Genomic DNA, 20,475 nt, shown 5'->3' on the forward strand with positions numbered 1-20,475 from the left:
ATTGGATAATAAAGGAGTTATGGCCCTTGTGCTTTTTTGGTGTGTCCGGAGCCATATCTTGGAAGTGCTTTGACGGATTTCATTTAAACTTGGTATGAGTATATATATGGATAAGAGGATGATGCACGTTGGCGTTGTCTATCTGTCAAAAAAACTTTTGTGTCCAGAAGTATATTGGCGGAGGATATCATTCAATGAATTTGCTTGTTCAATTTAACTTTCAAAGGGAACACAAATGTGTCAAAATACGTATCTAAGTGGTAAAGGGTTAAATGTTGTATGTTGAAAAGTGAAAAGCATAGAAGAATGTCAGAAGAAAAGTTTATGTTTTCAACCGTCAGGAAGATTAACAAACGTCCATGGTGTATTCAGTACAACCCCCTTTATTTTGTAATACAGTGTATTAACACATAAACATTCTTTGTTTGCCAAGATAAAGCTAAGCTTCATAATTGAAATTATACAGAAGCTAAAAAAATCTATGGAAATTATTCAGCACTGTAAATCCAATGTGCATAATCACTTTTGCTAAGTTAACAAGACATCATTTCAATTAAAACAGAACTATCCATAGGCAATATTACCCGTGTCATTCAAAAAAAGGGTCTTATGCCATATGCAGCCGGCGTAGCTTCAAGCCTGAGCTTCCGTTCAGTATGGTGAGGTCTCTTAATGAGACCAAGAAACCTTGCGTGACTTTATAGTGGACAGCGTAGCTCCTGACAAGACTGACTTTATAGTGGACAGCGTAGCTCCTGACAAGACTGGGGGAGTGCCCAGGCTCAACTACAGTACCTCATCTTCACGTATCTCATAAAACATTAACCCTTTGCATGCTGGGTAATTTGTCGTCTGCTAAAATGTCGTCTGCTGAATTTCTAAAATTAGCATTTTCTTCGATTTTTTTTCAAAGAATACTATCAGAATAGCAAACAGTTTGGATCCTGATGAGACGCCACGTTTTGTGGCGTCTCATCTGGATCCAAACTGTTTGCAAAGGCCTTCAAAATCCGGTTCCAGCACTCAAAGGGTTAATTTCACTTGTGTCATCATTCTTTCAACAAACACATTATTACTTATTTCACAAATGTTCAAAATTACTTTTTTTATACCCCCCCCCCAAAAAAAAAAAACTTTATACTGCAGGCTTTAAATTAAAGACAATAATGCAATTCATTGAGCATTTTATATAAAGAAAATGTCAGAAACAATTGTGATTTTAAGAGCTAAACTTTTAATAGACATTTATTTAAATATTTTTCAATATAACTTTTTTCATCTCAATATGTGATAGCAATACAGTATAATACTGTATAATATAAAGAATACACAGTTTAATATAAATAATCTATCAAACTAGAGATATTCTTCTAGTGTGTCAAAACTACGCTCTTGTTGAAACAGGAATAATGGTGATGTCGCAAAACCAGGTTTATGTTTAAGTAATTAGTTTAATTTAAACAATAAATCAATGCCAAGCCAGCTCTGCATATAAACTACAAACAACATTTCAGTTCAATACCTCCATCGTAACTCAAGTTGAGTATTAAAAATTCTAATGATAATTTTAAAGTGCAGTGACCTTGACCTTTATCTAACTGGCTTGAAGATACTCCAAGGTCAAGCTTGTATGTTCAGTAACAGTGAATGTGACCTTCACTAGACAATCCACAAATGCAATCCAATTATATTTCGGTATTAAGATACCAACACACAAAATTTCAGGACAAATACCATTACCCCTATAAAAACTCATCAGTTATAAAGGGACACACTTTTTTCCTAATAACAATGACTTTGACCCACATATACCTAATGGAATCCCAAATAAGCTATACATGTAAACAACCCAAAAACAAACTTTTCATCAGCACATTATCTTCATCCAAACTATAATGATTGAGCATAAACTATTTTTCAACTTTTAGCAGCAGGAACAATAAAATATAAATACTGCAAAGCAGTAACTATAAATACAATACTTAAGTCACTACAAATGCAACGCTTCAGTCACTATAAATGAAACACTTCAGTCACTATAAATACAAAACTTCAGTCACTATAAATGAAACATACAGTCACTATAAATGAAACTCTTCAGTCACTATTAATGCAACGCTTCAGTCACTATAAATGAAACACTTAAGTCTCTATAAATGGAGTGTTTCATTTACTATAAATGAAACACTTCATTCACTATAAAAAAAACACTTAAGTCACTATAAATGAAACACTTCAGTCACTATAAATTCAGCACTTCAGTCACTATAAATGAAACATACAGTCACTATAAATGAAACGCTTCAGTCACTATAAATGCAACGCTTCAGTCACTATAAATGAAACACTTTTAGTCTCTTTAAATGCAGTGTTTCATTCACTATAAATGAAGCACTTCATTTACTATAAATGAAGCACATAAGTCACTATAAATGAAACTACAAATGCAATATTTTAGTCTCTATAAACAGAGCACTTTAATAACAATAAATTCTGCTCTTCATTCATAAATGAAACACTTAAGTCACTATTAATGCAGCATTTTAGTAAATAAACACAATACACCGAGAACTTTTGTCACTATAGATGAAGCATTTTAGTCACTACAAATGCAGCACATAAGTAACTATATCACAACAAATGCAAAACTGTAATCACTATAGATGGAGCACTATAATGTTTTTCATGGTCAAATTTTTGCGACATATGGGACAGGCACGATGTAACCGCACTGCACTCTCTATACACGACTGGCAAAACACGTGGCCACATGAAGTGGAATTTAGTTTTAAATGGTTTTTTCTTATCTGGAAAGGAACAGAGTAGAATTTAAGGCATTTACATACATTTTGGAAAATGCATTATTCATTTGCAATGCAAAACGTTTCATTACCTGTGCATAAAGATATTTGTTTAAGGGAATAACAATAAGAACATAGATAACATATTTAACAATGGCCACTGGAAATTTTATTTAAAACATTTAAAGTCTTTTTTTACAATTATAAATTAATTTATTTTTTATAATTTAAACATTAGATCAAAATCAAAGCGTCTCAAGAAACGACGGAAATGTCATAGTCAACAACTGTTAATGTATAAAAGTGTTGTTGTAAACCATCCTTGAGCTAGACAAGAAGGAAAATATAGTATAGTATAGTAAAAAGAAAAGGACAAACAAGTCATATTAACCTTTCCCACTTAGCAAAGTAAAAATGGCTATGTGCAAACAGCATAAAACAAGAACAGCCTGCGAGTAACTCGCAGTCTGTTCAGGTTTTATACTGTTTGCTGCTCATCAGTATCTAAGGGTTGGAAATGAAGCCTTTAAAACTTGAAAAGTGCAGGTGTTTAGCCGTGTTGAAGTGGATATGGTGTCTAGTAGTGCTGCAACAATTCGCCCAAAACCGTATTGCAATATATTGTCAGTTCAAAAACCCGTATTGCAATATATGGCAATATATTGCTAACTTTTACCAGAAGTATAACTCGCCAATTACCCGATAATCCTGTATATTCCAGTTTTAAAGCAAATTCTGGTAAATATTTACTATAAATGTGCTCAAGAATAACAAGAAACACAAACATTCGCAAAAAAATTTAAGTATCAAATACATTTTGGCATTTGTTACTATTTAAAGATGTGATGAAATTACGTCCAACCGGGGCGTTTTATTTTCACTGAACAGGCGTCATTCGCCTGACGTGATGTTCCCGCTTTTAAACAACACAAAATACACCCATACTTTCCATGCGACGTTCTACATGTCTGCATAATTTTCGCGCGCTTTTTATTGAGACAAAGGATAAAGCACTTTTTATTTGACGCTATAATTGTTATTGTCGCGTTAGCATTAAAATTTGAAAGCGTGTTTCCGAAATTCGGATTACAAATTTAATAATGCTCTATTCAGAATCGAACGAAGCATAAACAGTTGTGCGCAATTAATGCTCCCATGTAACAACACTACTCCGTATAATACACTTTTTAGAATGCTATTTTTACGCAAAAATTTATTCACACCGCTTTGTTTTGTTGACCTTGATATCATTATTTCTGATGGCTTTTCTGGATGAAATGTGAATAAATTTTTGTAAAATGTTCGTACTGGTATGATGAAAATCGTATCGCAATACAATATGCGGATTGCGATATATACCGATATACCGGTATATTGTTGCAGCACTAGTGTCTAGCAACTGGGTCACATGTTCTCAACTCCTATATACTCCCTCAAAATCGTAAAGTGCAGGTGTTTAGCAGTGTTGAAGTGGATATGGTGTCTAGCGACTGGGTCACATATTCTCAACTCCTATATACTCCCTCAAAATCGTAAAGTGCAGGTGTTTAGCAGTGTTGAAGTGGATATGGTGTCTAGCGACTGGGTCACATGTTCTATCCCCACTGTGGGAGCCTTTTTTAGATCTCACCCATAGACACAAGGTACTGGTTATATCCAGGAAACCAACTCAAGGTTTCAATCAGCCTTTGGCTTTTCCATGCAATTATGCTTAAATAAATAGGTTTAAACTAAAAACTCCTCGTTAATTCTCCCATACACCCAGCTTAAAGAATTAAAGATGGGGCAGACGATCTACTGTGTTGCCTTAGGGGAGTTTTGAGGGTTGCAATACAACTCATATCACATATTTGAGAAAAAACTCAAAGTTGAGTCACTCAGAATATGGACTTACGCATTTTGGAGATACCAAGCCAATTACTCAAATTAACCCCCTCAAAAACCTGTGTGCAGAGGTATAACAAAGATGATCCTTTTGTTAGTAGGTTGGTTAGTTAGCATAAACTAAGTTTGTCATTTGAAGTACTAAATTGGTCACTATTAAGCCAAGTATATATGTGAACAAGCTCCTTGGCGATTGCTGTCATACACCCAGCTTACAGATTTAAAGTCCTCTAGACAGACAGGGCAGGAGATCTGCTGCGTGGCGTCAGGGGAGGCAACTAGGAATGCTGGTTCGGAGTTGTCCCGTTGCGAGACCCTCACAGGCCCAGGCGGCAGCTCATCGTCCTCATCTGTGTCCTCTTGAGGGGTATCCTCGTTGCTATGGCGACCACGACCACTCCTGAGACGATGGGCGGGTAACTCAGCTGTAAAGAGAAAGAGACAGGGCTTTTTTACTTTCTTTAAGGGCCATTTTTCACAATTGTGAGAAGTTCATGACCCTTTTTTTCACAATTTAAAAAAGTTTGCAACTAATTTTTTTCACATTTTCACAATTAAAACAGTTTACGAAAAATACTTGCAAATTTGAAAAAGTTTTGAACAATTTGAGACACAATTTATTCACGCTTGAAAAGTTTGCAAAATTTTTGGCAAAATGAGGGGCAAAAGACCGCTTCACAAATAATGGAAAAAAGCCCTGAGGGATGTTAACAAAACTGAAGACAGAGCATGAGATGTGCTTGCTCCTATATATGCTTTGTTTTTAAATGAAAATTATGGTACTAATAATGACAATTACACTAAAGCGACACATCATATATTATTGCTTTGTGCTTGTTCTTCATTACCCGTGTAAAAGTAGGTAACAATAAAGTTTGTATATAGGAATGATGCATTCACTGATAAAATTTTACCTGCAATAATTGTATGTGTGCTTATTTACAAGGTCCTATGTCAATGTTTACAATACAGCTTGGTTTTACAATGATCTTGGTACTGAGAATGACTTTTGGACTAATTTCATTTTTAAAATGGATTTTACCAGTGCATTTCTTTGTAAATCCAGTTTATTTTTGTATAATTATCAGTATAAAGCCTTTATATGTGTATGTGAGTGTAATCTTAAAGTAGAATGGACCATTATAGTGATTCCAGGGTCTAATGTTCCTACATTTGTGTAGCTTTTTATGAATATGTTTTGTGGTTTTATACATGTCTCATAGAATCTAGTCTTTTTATGACAAGCAAAGTTGATGGGTAATTAAAAAAACAAACAAATAGGACCAATATGGACCTAGATCACTTACCTGTGTCATGGGGTGTGTCCAGATTTGACCTCAGGGGCATTATTTTAACAGCCCTCATAGAGGACCAATATAGAATGTTGCAGACCAAATATTCATCCCCTGAACCTTGCGGTTTCAGTAAAGTTATTTAACATATAGGTCTATATAAATCCTGTGACTTCTGGGTGCAGTCAATTTTGACTCTAGAGGCATGACTCCAACAAAATGTGTAGAGGACCACTACTGTAGATGAAGTATTCTACATAACATTAAAACTCTGACCCTTGCAGTTTTAGAAATGTTTGAGTTATTAACTTTGTCAGTCCATAATTAAATCATGTTACTCCTGACGGGTCTTCAGTTTAGACTCTAGAGGCATGACTTCAACAAAATGTGTAGAGGACCACTACTGTATATGATGTATTTTTACATAATATTAAACCCCTGACCCTTTATTATTATACTATTATACCTGATTTGTATAGCGCTCTTTTCACACATAGTTGTGCGTTCAAAAGCGCTTCACATGAAATTACATAACATAATTCAGTATATAATACAACTTAACCATATAACAAGATGTATAAACATAATAGGTAAAAACATACAACATGGTTGAAGGAATTCATTTAAAAGGACTAGAATTAAAAAATCTATTGATTATATGTACATTTCATTGATAAAATGGACCCTTAAACAGAGCACGACATTAATTCAACAGTGGAATGTTAAAAGACTAAGGGGAAAACAATCTGTTCTGACTGGTAAAACATGAAAACAGCTAAAAAAGAATATTAAAATGTGTGATTGGCAGGAAAGTGTTGTGATCGAGACATGACAAGTGTGCGAGGCAATCCTCAATCGCAAGTTCACAGAACTGAGCACACTTCCCCCGGAGACTTACTTACCGTACACCTCAATAAAATAGTGTGTTTTAAGTGACCGTTTAAAAGAACACAATGATTTGGCATCCCTGATTCCACAAGGAAGTGAATTCTAAAGAGTCAGAGCTGCTACTGCGAAGCTGCTGTCACCATAGGAGCCTTTTATATTTGATGGTACTTCTAATATTGTCAATTTGTTTTGTGATCTAAGTGATCTTCTTGGTTTATAGATGCTAAGCAAGTTTTTAATGTAAATGGGTGATTGGTCGTTGAGTGCTTTGAAAGTATGAGTCATAATCTTATATTTTACTCTGTGTTGTATGGGTAGCCAGTGTAGATCCTTGAAAACAGATGTGATGTGCTCATATCAGGTCCTTGAGATAACTCTAGCTGCACAGTTCTGAACTTTCTGAAGTTTATCTAGTTTGTTCTGTGGGACACCGTATAACAGCCCGTTGCAATACCCTTTTCGGAAATTTTTGAGTTATTTACTTTGTCAGTCTATATTTAAATCATGTGACTCCTTTGACGTGGCCAGTTTTGACCCCTGGGTAATGATTAAACAAGAGGGCCAAGATGGCCCTAGATCGCTCACCTGAGAGAAGTCGGTTCATTCAATCTTTACCAAACGTCAAACTTGACCTTCATATTGTCCAGACAAACATCCTGGTCAAGTTTCATCATTATTGAACCAAAACTCTGGCATATAAAGTGATTTTGTTTTTGTAAGATTTGACCTGGTGACCTATATTTTGAGTAGACCCCCTTACCAAACATCAAACTTTGCTTACAAAAATAAATATTATGACCAAGATTCATAAAATCTGAAACAAAATTGTGACCTCTAGTGTGTTTACAAGGATTTTGTACAATATAATGAAAATGACAATATAAGGGCAATAATTATGGCATTAATTATGTGATATATATAAAACCAATCTTTTCACCAAGTTTCATGATGATTGGGCAAAAAATGTGACTTCTTGAGTGTTCAAAGCTTTTTTTACTATATAAATATAAGAAAACTGCCCCCCCCCCACCTGGCAGCCATGTTATTAAACTGACCGGAACCATTTTCAAACTCAACTCTCATATCAAGGAAACAAATGTTTTGACCAAATTTCATGAAAATTGGGCCAAAAATGTGACTTCTAGAGTGTTCACATGTTTTCACTATATACATATAGAGAAAAATGCCCCGCCCACTGAAGGCCATGTTTTTTCACCGCTCTAGACCATTTTCAAACTCGTTCAAGATGTCAATAAAACCAATGTTTTGACCAACTTTCATGATGATTGGGCAAAAATTGTGACTTCTAGAGTGTTTACAAGGTTTCTCTATAGCCAAATAAGGAAAACTGCCCCCCCTGGCAGCCATGTTATTCAACTGACCGGAACCATTTTCGAACTCAACTCTCATATCAAGGAAACAAATGCTCTGACCAAATTTCATGAAAATTGGGCCAAAAATGTGACTTCTAGAGTGTTCACATGTTTTCACTATATAAATATAGAGAAAAATGCCCCACCCACTGGCGGCCATGTTTTTTCACAGATCTCGACCATTTTCGAACTAGTCCGACATATCAATAAAACCAATGTTTTGACCAACTTTCATGATGATTGGGCTAAAATTGTGACATCTAGAGTGTTTACAAGGTTTCTCTATAGCCAAATAAGGAAAACTGCCCCGCCCACTGGCGGCCATGTTTTTCAACGGACCGGAACCACTTTTGAACTCAACCAACATATCATTAAGACGAACATTTTGACAAAGTTACATGAAGATTGGGCATAAAATGTGACTTCTACAGTGTTTACAACTTTTTTCTTTTTTTTGACCTAGTGACCTAGTTTTTGACCCGGCACAACCCAGTTTCAAACTCGACCGAGATTTCATGGGGACAAAGCTTCTTACCAAGTTTCATGAAGATCAGACAAGAAATGTGGCCTCTAGAGTGTTTACAAACCAAATGTGGACGACAGACGGATGGATGGACGGACGGACAGACGACGGACACAGACTGGTCACAAAAGCTCACCTGAGCAAAAATCGAATGTAACTGCTTAATATCAAACCTGTATATGGGAGATTTTTAAGTTTTGCTTATGGATAGGAAAAAATAATATTCTTTAAATTGGAATATTCAAGAATTGCTTTAATGTTTGGTAAAACTTGGTAGTTACCAACACTATCTACATCATTGTACATGTTGAACATTTTGTTAATGACATAAGCGCCAATGGCAGTCTGTATATGTATATTTAAAAACTGGAACTATTTTTCTTGCCTTTAAGTCTATTTTATATTCTCATGTCTTAGAATGGGTTGATGAATACGGGCTCTTACCACAATGATTAGAACAACATTGAAAGAGGGTCACCCAATTATCATTCTTGTGAAGTTTTATTTACATTTGCCTGGGCCGGCAGTTAGTTGGAGTTGTCCTTTGAATTAAAAGTTATCACATGACCAATGACTGACAAAAATATCGAACAAAAATTGGTCCCCAAAGCTCGCCCTGTAAGTTGCACAGGTGACCCTAAAATGTGAAAATATACTCTACCTACTGGTGATCCAAGAATCTGAAACAAATAACAGAAAGTTAAATAATTGTAACCTCTTACCATTTTTACATGTATATTTTGTTGAACATGGAAATGGTTAAAGGTATAACTGTGCATTACTGTTATATTTTGTTGAATTGTAAAATTCACTTAGAAATACATTGAAACAAGAGGGCCAAGATGGCCCTAGTTCGCTCACCTGAGAGGAGTCGGTTCATTCAATCTTTACCAAATGTCAGACTTGACCTAGATATTGTCCAGACAAACATCCTGGTCAAGTTTCATCATTATTTCATCTGCGAGCTATGATCAATATACGTATGAAGTTTCATGATCCTAGGCGTAAGCATTCTTGAGTTATCATCCAGAAACCATTTTTCTAAGTTGAGTCTCCGTTACCTTGACAGCCATTGTGTGAATACGTTTTTTGGCACGGTGACCTTGACCTTTGACCTAGTGACCTGATAATCAATAGGGGTCATCTGCCAGTCATGATCAATATACCTATGAAGTTTAATGAACCTAGGCATAAGCGTTCTTGAGTTATCATCCAGAAACCATTTTTCTATTTCAGGTCACTGTGACCTTGACCTTTGACCTAGTGACCTGAAAATCAATAGGGGTCATCTGCGAGTCATGATCATTGTACCTATGAAGTTTAATGATCCTAGGCATAAGCGTTCTTGAGTTCTCATCCAGAAACCATTTTACTATTTCAGGTTACCCCGACCTTGACCTTTGACCTAGTGACCTGAAAATCAATAGGGGTCATCTTCAAGTCATGATCAATGTACCTATGAAGTTTCATGATCCTTGGCATAAGCGCTCTTGAGTTATCATCTGGAAACCATTTTATTATTTCAGGTCACCGTAACCTTGACCTTTGACCTAGTGACCTGAAAATCAATAGGGGTCATCTTCGAGTCATGATCAATATACCTATGAAGTTTCATGATCCTAGGCCTAAGCATTCTTGAGTTATCATCCGGAAACCATTTTACTATATTGGGTCATCGTGACCTTGACCTTTGACCTAGTGACCTGAAAATCAATAGGGGTCATCTACGAGTTATGATCAATGTACCTATGAAGTTTCATGATCCTAGGCCTAAGCTTTCTTGAGTTATCATCCGGAAACCATTTTACTATTTCAGGTCATCATGACCTTGACCTTTGACCTAGTGACCTGAAAATCAATAGGGGTTATCTGTGAGTTATGATCAATGTAGCTATGAAGTTTCATGATCTTAGGCATAAGCGTTCTTGAGTTACAAGGTTTTTTAACCAGGTTTTCCGAAGGAAAAAACTGGTTATTAGATTGGCGAATGCGGGCGGGCGGGCTGGCTGGCTGGCAGGCTGGCGGGCGGGACAAGCTTGTCCGGGCCATAACTATGTCGTTCATTGTCAGATTTTAAAAATCATTTGGCACATTTGTTCAACATCATTGGACGGTGTGTCGCACGAAATAATTACGTCGATATCTCCAAGGTCAAGGTCACACTTTGAGTTCAAAGGTCAAAAATGGCCATAAATGAGCTTGTCCTGGCCATAACTATGTCATTCATTGTGAGATTTTAAAATCATTTGGCACATTTGTTCACCATCATGGGACGGTGTGTCGCACGAAAGAATCACGTCAATATCTCCAATGTAAAGGTCGCCACGACTAAAAATAGATTTTTTTTTTAAACAAACTTACAAAGGGGGTTAATTTTGTTTGTTCATTTCAAAAGTTCAGTTTGAGTTTTCTCCCTTTATCAGATTTTTTTTTCACAATGAAAACCTGGTTTTGTGACAATTTTGTCCCTTGTCTTTTTTTTGACCTAGTGACCTAGTTCTTGACCTGGCACAACCCAGTTTCAAACTTGGCCGAGATTTTATTGGGACAAAGCTTCTGACCAAGTTTCATGAAGATGGGACAAGAAATGTGGCCTCTAGAGTGTTTACGAGCAAATGTTAACGGACGGACGGACATACGACGGACAAAGACCGGTCACAAAAGCTCACCTGAGCAATCAGGTGAGCTAAAAATATATCAAACAGTTCAACCAGCTTTTATTACTGACCAATGATATTAACATCTGGCATACAGCAAAGTGAGAGGGTCAGTAAGCTGAGTGGTAAATAGTTACACACTGCAATGATCAATATCTGGGGTCTAACAAATTCTAGAGCAGAACTAAAAATAGATTGGGAAATATGACTCAGCAGGTTAAACAATGGAGACAGATACTGCAAAATTGTGTACATGTTGTTTTCATTTCAGTTGATAGGCTTACCATAAGTAATAATGACTAAAACAGTTGTTAAATATGACAAGGGCTGTTTATAAAACATGCATGCCCCCCATATGGGCTGTCCGTTGTAGTGGCAGCCATTGTGTGAATACGTTTTTTGTCACTGTGACCTTGACCTTTGACCTAGTGACCAGAAAATCAAAAGGGGTCATCTGCGAGTCTCGATCAATGTACCTATGAAGTGTCATGATCCTAAGCAAAAGCGTTCTTTGAGTTATCATCCGAAAATCATTTTACTATTTTGGGTCACCATGACCTTGACCTTTGACCTAGTGACCTCAAAATCAATAGGGGTCATCTGCGAAACATGATCAATCTACCCATGAAGTTTCATGATCCTAGGCGTATGCTTTCTTGAGTTATCATCCAGAAACCATTTTACTATTTCGGGTCACCGTGACCTTGACCTTTGACCTAGTGACCTCAAAATCAATAGGGGTCATCTGCGAGTCATGATCAATGAAGTTTCATGATCCTAGGCCCGAGCGTTCTTGAGTCATCATCTGACAACCACCTGGTGGACGGACCGAAAGACCGACAGACCGATCGACCAACAGACCGATCGACCGGCAGACTGACCGACATGAGCAAAGCAATATACCCCCTCTTCTTCGAAGGGGGGCATAAAAATTCTGTGTTATGAAAAATTAAATAAAACAGTTAATGGTACATAATATTGACATAATAAAACCAAACTTTACTTCACAGGACACAAATGTTCTGACCAAATTTCATGAAGATTGGGCAAATGAATTAAATAAAACTAGAGTGTTAACAAGATTTTACTATAGCCATATAAGGAAAAATGCCCCGCCCCATTGGAAGCCATCTTTTTCAAGCAAACATAATTATTTTCAAACTCATCTAAGATATCATTAGGACCAATCTTCTGACCAAATTTCATGACGATTGGACAATAAATGTGGCCTCTAGAGTGTTAACAAGGTTTTACTATAGCCATAAAAAGCCATATAAGGAAAAATGCCCCGCCCCTGGTAGCCATGTTATTAAAGCAACCATAACCATTTTCAAAATCATCCAAGATATCATTGGGACAAATCTTCTGACCAAGTTTCATGATGATCAGAAAATAAATGTGACCTCTAGAGTGTTAACAAGGTTTTACTAAAGCCATATAAGGAAAATAGCCCCGCCCCTGTGGTGGCCATGTTTTTCAACCAACCGGCATCATTTTTGAACTCGTCCAAGATATTATTGGTATGAATCTTCTGACCAAGTTTCATAAAGATCGGACTATAAATGTGGCCTCTAAAGTGCTAACAAGATTTTACTATAACCTTATATAGCCATATAAGGAAAAATGCCACGCCCCTTGGCGGCCATGTTTTTCAAGCAAACGTAACAGTTTTCGAACTCATCCAAGATATCATTGACACAAATCTTCTGACCATATTTCATCAAGATTGGACAATAAATGTGGCCTCTAGAGTGTAAAGGTTTTACTATAGCCATATAAGGAAATATGCCCCACCCCCTGACGGCCATGTTTTTCAACCAACCGGCATCATTTTCAAACTCGTCCAATATATTATTGGAATGAATCTTCTGACCAAGTTTCATGAAGATAGGACAATAAATGTGGCCTCTAGAGTGTTAACAAGAATTTACTATAGCCATATAAGGAAAAATGACCCACCCCATGGCAGCCATGTTTTTCAAGCAAAGGTTACCATTTTTGAACTCATCCAAGATATCAGTGGGACAAATCTTCTGAGTAAGTTTCATAAAGATCGGAAAATAAATGTGGCCTCTAGAGTGTTAACAAGGTTTTACTATAGCCATATAAGGAAAAATGCCCCGCCCCCTGGCAGCCATGTTTTTCAACTAACTGGAATCATTTTCAAACTCGTCCAAGATATTATTGGGATGAATCTTCTGACCAAGTTTCATGAAGATAGGACAATAAATGTGAACTCTAGAGTGTTTACAAGATTTTACTATAGCCATTTAAGGAAAAATGCCCCGCCCCTTGGCAGCCATGTTTTTCAAGCAAAGGTTACCATTTTTGAACTCATCCAAGATATTAGTGGGACAAATCTTCTGAGCAAATTTCATGAAGATCAGAAAATAAATGTGGCTTCTAGAGTGTTAACAAGGATTTACAATAGCCATATAAGGAAAAATGCCCCGCCCCCTGGCGGCCATATTTTTCAACCAACCGGCATCATTTTCGAACTCGTCCAAGATATTATTGAGATGAATCTTCTGACCAAGTTTCACGAAGATAGGACAATAAATGTGGCCTCTAGAGTGTTAACAAGGTTTTACTATAGCCATATAAGGAAAACTGCCCCGCCCCCTGGCGGCCATGTTTTTCAACAAACTGGCATCATTTTCGAACTTGTCCAAGATATTATTGGGATAAATCTTCTGACCAAGTTTCATGATGATCAGAAAATAAATGTGACCTCTAGAGTGTTAACAAGGTTTTACTAAAGCCATATAAGGAAAATAGCCCCGCCCCTGTGGTGGCCATGTTTTTCAACCAACCGGCATCATTTTTGAACTCGTCCAAGATATTATTGGTATGAATCTTCTGACCAAGTTTCATAAAGATCGGACTATAAATGTGGCCTCTAAAGTGCTAACAAGATTTTACTATAACCTTATATAGCCATATAAGGAAAAATGCCACGCCCCTTGGCGGCCATGTTTTTCAAGCAAACGTAACAGTTTTCGAACTCATCCAAGATATCATTGATACAAATCTTCTAACCATATTTCATCAAGATTGGACAATAAATGTGGCCTCTAGAGTGTAAAGGTTTTACTATAGCCATATAAGGAAATATGCCCCACCCCCTGACGGCCATGTTTTTCAACCAACCGGCATCATTTTCAAACTCGTCCAATATATTATTGGAATGAATCTTCTGACCAAGTTTCATGAAGATAGGACAATAAATGTGGCCTCTACAGTGTTAACAAGAATTTACTATAGCCATATAAGGAAAAATGACCCACCCCTTGGCAGCCATGTTTTTCAAGCAAAGGTTACCATTTTTGAACTCATCCAAGATATCAGTGGGACAAATCTTCTGAGTAAGTTTCATAAAGATCGGAAAATAAATGTGGCCTCTAGAGTGTTAACAAGGTTTTACTATAGCCATATAAGGAAAAATGCCCCGCCCCCTGGCAGCCATGTTTTTCAACTAACTGGAATCATTTTCAAACTCGTCCAAGATATTATTGGGATGAATCTTCTGACCAAGTTTCATGAAGATAGGACAATAAATGTGAACTCTAGAGTGTTTACAAGATTTTACTATAGCCATTTAAGGAAAAATGCCCCGCCCCTTGGCAGCCATGTTTTTCAAGCAAAGGTTACCATTTTTGAACTCATCCAAGATATTAGTGGGACAAATCTTCTGAGCAAATTTCATAAAGATCAGAAAATAAATGTGGCTTCTAGAGTGTTAACAAGGATTTACAATAGCCATATAAGGAAAAATGCCCCGCCCCCTGGCGGCCATATTTTTCAACCAACCGGCATCATTTTCGAACTCGTCCAAGATATTTTTTAGATGAATCTTCTGACCAAGTTTCACGAAGATAGGACAATAAATGTGGCCTCTAGAGTGTTAACAAGGTTTTACTATAGCCATATAAGGAAAACTGCCCCGCCCCCTGGCGGCCATGTTTTTCAACAAACTGGCATCATTTTCGAACTTGTCCAAGATATTATTGGGATAAATCTTCTGACCAAGTTTCATGAAGGTAGGACAATAAATGTGGCCTCTAGAGTGTTAACAAGATTTTACTATAGCCATATATATAACCATATAAGGAAAAATGCCCCGCCCCTTGGAAGCCATGTTTTTCAAGCAAAGGTTACCATTTTTGAACTCATCCAAGATATCAGTGGCACAAATCTTCTGAGCAAGTTTCATGAAGATCGGAAAATAAATGTGGCCTCTAGAGTGTTAACAGGGTTTTACTATAGCCATATTAGGAAAATAGCCCTGCCCCCGTGGTGGCCATGTTTTTCAACCATCAGGCATCATTTTTTAACTCGTCCAATATATTATTGGTATGAATCTTCTGACCAAGTTTCATAAAGATCGGACTATAAATGTGGCCTCTAGAGTGCTAACAAGATTTTACTATAGCCTTATATAGCCATATAAGGAAAAATGCCCAGTCCCTGGGCGGCCATGTTTTTCAAGCAAACATAACAGTTTTCGAACTCATCCAAGATATCATTAAGACAAATCTTCTGACCATATTTCATCAAGATTGGACAATAAATGTGGCCTCTAGAGTGTAAAGGTTTTACCATAGCCATATAAGGAAAAATGCCCCACCCCCTGGCGGCCATGTTTCTCAACCAACCGGCATCATTTTCAGGTCGTCCAAGATATTATTGGGATGAATCTTCTGACCAAGTTTCATGAAGATAGGAATATAAATGTGGCCTCTAGAGTGTTAAAAAGATTTTACTATAGCCATATAAGGAAAAATGACCCACCCCTTGGCAGCCATGTTTTTGAAGCAAAGGTTACCATTTTTGAACTCATCCAAGATATCAGTGGGACAAATCTTCTGAGTAAGTTTCATAAAGATCGGAAAATAAATGTGGCCTCTAGAGTGTTAACAAGGTTTTACTATAGCCATATAAGGAAAAATGCCCCGCCCACTGGCAGCCATGTTTTTCAACCAACCGGCATCATTTTCAAACTCGTCCAAGATATTATTGGGATGAATCTTCTGACCAAGTTTCATGAAGATAGGACAATAAATGTGACCTCTAAAGTGTTTACAAGATTTTACTATAGCCATATAAGGAAAAATACCCTGCCCCCTGGCAGCCATGTTTTTCAAGCAAAGGTTACCATTTTTGAACTCATCCAAGATATCAGTGGCACAAATCTTCTGAGCAAGTTTCATGAAGATCGGAAAATAAATGTGGCCTCTAGAGTGTTAACAAGGTTTTACTATAGCCATATAAAAGAATGCCCCGCCCCCTGGGATATTATTAGGATGAATCTTCTGACCAAGTTTTATGAAGAACAGACAATAAATGTGGCCTCTAGAGTGTTAACAAGATTTTACTATAGCCATATATAGCCATATAAGGAAAAATGCCCCGCCCCTTGGCAGCCATGTTTTTTAAAGCAAACGTAACCATTTTCCAACTCATCCAAGATATCATTGAAATCAATCTGCTGACCAAATTTCATGAAGATTGGACATTAAATGTGGACTCTAGAGAGTTAACAAGGCAAATGTTGACGCCGCACAATGGACAACGCACGACGGACGACGGACAAAAAGCGATCACAAAAGCTCACCATGAGCAGGTTGTGCTCAGGTGAGCTAAAAATAAGCGATACTTACCATGAGAGATGTATCCATGACAAAACTGATCTCTGAATAGGCGAGAAAACAATCAAACAACAAGCGATACTTACCCAATAGATGCATCCATGACACAACTGCTCTCTGATTGGATGATAAAACAACCAAACACCAAGCAATACCTTACACTCTGGATGCATCGTTACCTACACAGCTCTTCGAGAAGGTGATATAAACAAAACAGGCAAAAATTACCACGACAGATGCATAATTGACACCACTGATATTTCTAGATAAATACTCAATTCAACTGCTCTGTGAGTGGCTGATAAATAACCAAACAGCAAGCGATACTTACCACGAAGGATGCATCGTTGACACCACTGCTCTCTGATTGGGAGCGTTGGCTTAGAGAGGTGAGGTCCACATACTCCTCGTCAACTGTGCAGGTCAGGTCAATGACGCCTGAACACATGATGTGAAATATCAGCCTAGTTTTGAGGAAACTGAGCTTAATGCATGTGCATAAAAAGTGTCGTCCCAGATTAGCCTGTGCAGTTTTACCCCTGAACATTTTACTTGAGCCTTGACATTGTCATTGGACTCCTGAATTTGCAAATCTCTTGGAAAAATGCCAACAGCACACAAGTGGCGGTCAGTCAAAATGCTTGTACACAATGGTTTCATAATACTTGCATAAGCCGATCTGGCGCAAGGCTACTTTGTTGGCTAATTAGAACACAAAACCTTGCATAATTTTAAATGCTCCTGACCAGATAAGAATGTGTAGTCTTCTCTGGATTATACCACATACAACACAAGCTCCATGACAGGGCTTAATTAATGGTTGATTTAATAAAAGTATTATATTTTATGTACATGTACAAATTTAAAATTATACAACAGTATTTAACTCTTGTTCTCTCGCTCTTTTCCGCCTCAAGGTTTGTAAATTGTACATACTTTCATTATCCCCGCCCTGTTCTTCCACGACGATTGGCTCTGGACTCTCAGACACCTGACGGTTCCTACCTCGCGATCTTTGCTGAAATACAAAATTGTTCAGAACTTACACAAGAGCATAAAATGTCAGAAAGCCTATGTCACCTCATCTGAATTCAATAACAGTAGCAAGACAAATTGACCATTCATAAAACAAAAGCTCATTCTGTAAAGGCTATAAGCTGTATCTGATCAGCTAATCAGATAGTTGAAAGAGTCAATTATGGTAAAAACATACCTCATTATTACACCAACCAACACTTTTGTACATTTCTCATGCTGAACAAGATGGACTTTTGGCAGACATAACTATATTATATGGCCTTTTTTATTTTAATCGGGTAAGAAGACAGTACACTGATTTAAATAGGTTTTGAAAACAAGGAGTGAAATTATCCCATGTGTGCCATTTTCAATTTTCAGATTAAAATACTCGAGGCAAGAGTAATTTTGTGTCTGAATGTTTTTAAATGCTCTGGAAATGAATTATTTAGGTCTCCTCTTTTGAAATTCATATACTTTAGTTTAACCAACTATATAAATACAATTTGGTGGTGTGTGTATGTGTGTGTGTGTGGGGGGGGGGATGCTGCTTGAATGTTTATGTTATTTTCCATAATACTAACAGATTCTTTATTTATTGGCCCAAACCTATATTTTGGTTTTCATGGAAACATTTATGTCAGGCCCTTTTTGAAAAAAGTTACAGAGATAATGTGAAAATACTGAGCTCAAGCTGGGGATTGAAGTCCAGAGTGGTAGTCAGACACTTGAACCATGTCGCTAAAGAGGGAGTCCAACAGCAAGGCTGTTGGAAGTTACCTTATTTCACTACAATCCTCCCCCTTGTAATGTTTCAAGGCCCAGACACGCCCGCTACAGCATGTCTTGCATTGGCATGGCCCACCCAGAAATAGTGCTGCAACAATACGCCAAAAACCGTATTGCAATATATTGTCAGTTCAAAAACCCGTATTGCAATATATCGCAATATATTGCTAACTTGTACCAAAATTATAACTTGCCAATTACCCAATAATCCCATAAATTCCAATTTTAAAGCAAATTCTGGTAAATATTTACTATAAATGTGCTCAAGAATAATAAGAAACACATACATTTGCAAATTTTCTTAAGTATCAAATACATTTTTGCAATTGTTACAATTTAAAGATGTGATGAAATAACGTCCAACCGGGGCGTTTTTCCCACTGAACACGCGTAATTCAGCTGACGTGATGTTCCCGTTTTTATACAACACAAAATTCACCCATACTTTCCATGCGACGTTCTACATGTCTGTATAATTTTCGCGCGCTTTTTATTGAGACAAAGGATTAAGCACTTTTTATTTGACGCTATAATTTTTTATTGTCGCGTTAAAATTCAAATTTGGAAGCGTGTTTCCGAAATTCGGATTACAAATAATGCTCAAATCAGAATCGAACGAAACATTTACAGCTGTGCGCAATTAATTCAACGATAATCTGTTCAAAAGCATCGAATGAATGCTCCCATGTAACAATGCTACTCCGTATAATACACTTTTTAGAATGCTTTTTTTACGTAAAAATAATTTACACTGCTTTGTTGTGTTTACCTTTTTATCATTATTTCGGATGGCTTTTCTGGACGAAATGTGAATGAATTTTTGTAAAATTTTCGTACCGGTATGATGAAAATCATATCGCAATACAATATGCGGATTGCGTATTGCGATATATACCGATATACCGGTATATTGTTGCAGCCCTACCCAGAAACCATTTAACAGCTCAGGCCCATTCCCGCATTCACACTTCTTTTTTTTGCCACGTCATCATTAATGTGAAAATACTGAGCTCAAGCCGAGGATTGAACCCACGACCTCCAGAGTGGTAGTCAGACACTTATACCACGTCGCTAAAGAGCTAGCCCAACAGCAAAGCTGTTGGAAGTGACCTTATTTCACTACAGAGAGGAGAAATGTGATGAGTATGGATCAAACATTATACATAATTATATAATATTGAAGTTCGAGTATCCGAACAACTAGCTTGTCCGGAAACGAATAACATTGCGAATGTTATACTTTTCATGTTAAATAAGAGTTTGTCAAAGTCCTTCGCTCAATGAAGCAACAGAAATACAAATAAATGAGATTGTCTTACACTCATAATTGTTCGGTCAAATGCTGTCACATAAGGAAGCGCACAAAAATGTGGAAAAAGTTGAATGTTGTTATGTGTTAATGAAAACTCAAGAAGCAATCCGAATTGGAAATGGAGACCCGGAAACCTTTGATATTTCCCGCCATATTAATAAACCTTTATTAAAATAAAAATATCGTTTACGCTATTAGAATAAATGATTTAAAAAATCAATACATTTACATATGGTATATGTTTGCTTGTTATTTTATACATTTTCTAGATGCAAAAGGTGATAATAAACG

General features: G+C 36.9%; 1 protein-coding gene across 1 annotated transcript; it reads right to left on the reverse strand.

Annotated features, from left to right (window-relative positions):
* Positions 1-367: 367 nt before the first annotated feature.
* On the reverse strand, positions 368-20,300 carry LOC127842824 (E3 ubiquitin-protein ligase RNF4-like). The gene is made up of 6 exons (XM_052372579.1): positions 20,192-20,300; positions 18,003-18,084; positions 17,398-17,504; positions 9,423-9,441; positions 4,902-5,110; positions 368-2,807 (listed from the first exon to the last, which is right to left on the reverse strand). Exons 1-6 carry the CDS (start codon positions 20,195-20,197, stop codon positions 2,658-2,660), a joined length of 573 nt encoding a protein of 190 aa, XP_052228539.1. The 5' UTR covers positions 20,198-20,300; the 3' UTR covers positions 368-2,657.
* Between the last annotated feature and the right edge of the window lie 175 nt (positions 20,301-20,475).

The sequence above is a fragment of the Dreissena polymorpha genome, chromosome 8 (genome assembly GCF_020536995.1).
Source record: "Dreissena polymorpha isolate Duluth1 chromosome 8, UMN_Dpol_1.0, whole genome shotgun sequence".
Lineage (NCBI taxonomy): Eukaryota > Metazoa > Mollusca > Bivalvia > Myida > Dreissenidae > Dreissena > Dreissena polymorpha.

Coding starts and splice junctions, on each gene's coding strand:
- LOC127842824 (XM_052372579.1), bottom strand. Junction 17,505..18,002: donor ACAGGGCGGGGATAATGAAA/GTATGTACAATT, acceptor TCATGTGTTCAG/GCGTCATTGACCTGACCTGC. Junction 2,808..4,901: donor GTCTAGAGGACTTTAAATCT/GTAAGCTGGGTG, acceptor GTTCCTTTCCAG/ATAAGAAAAAACCATTTAAA.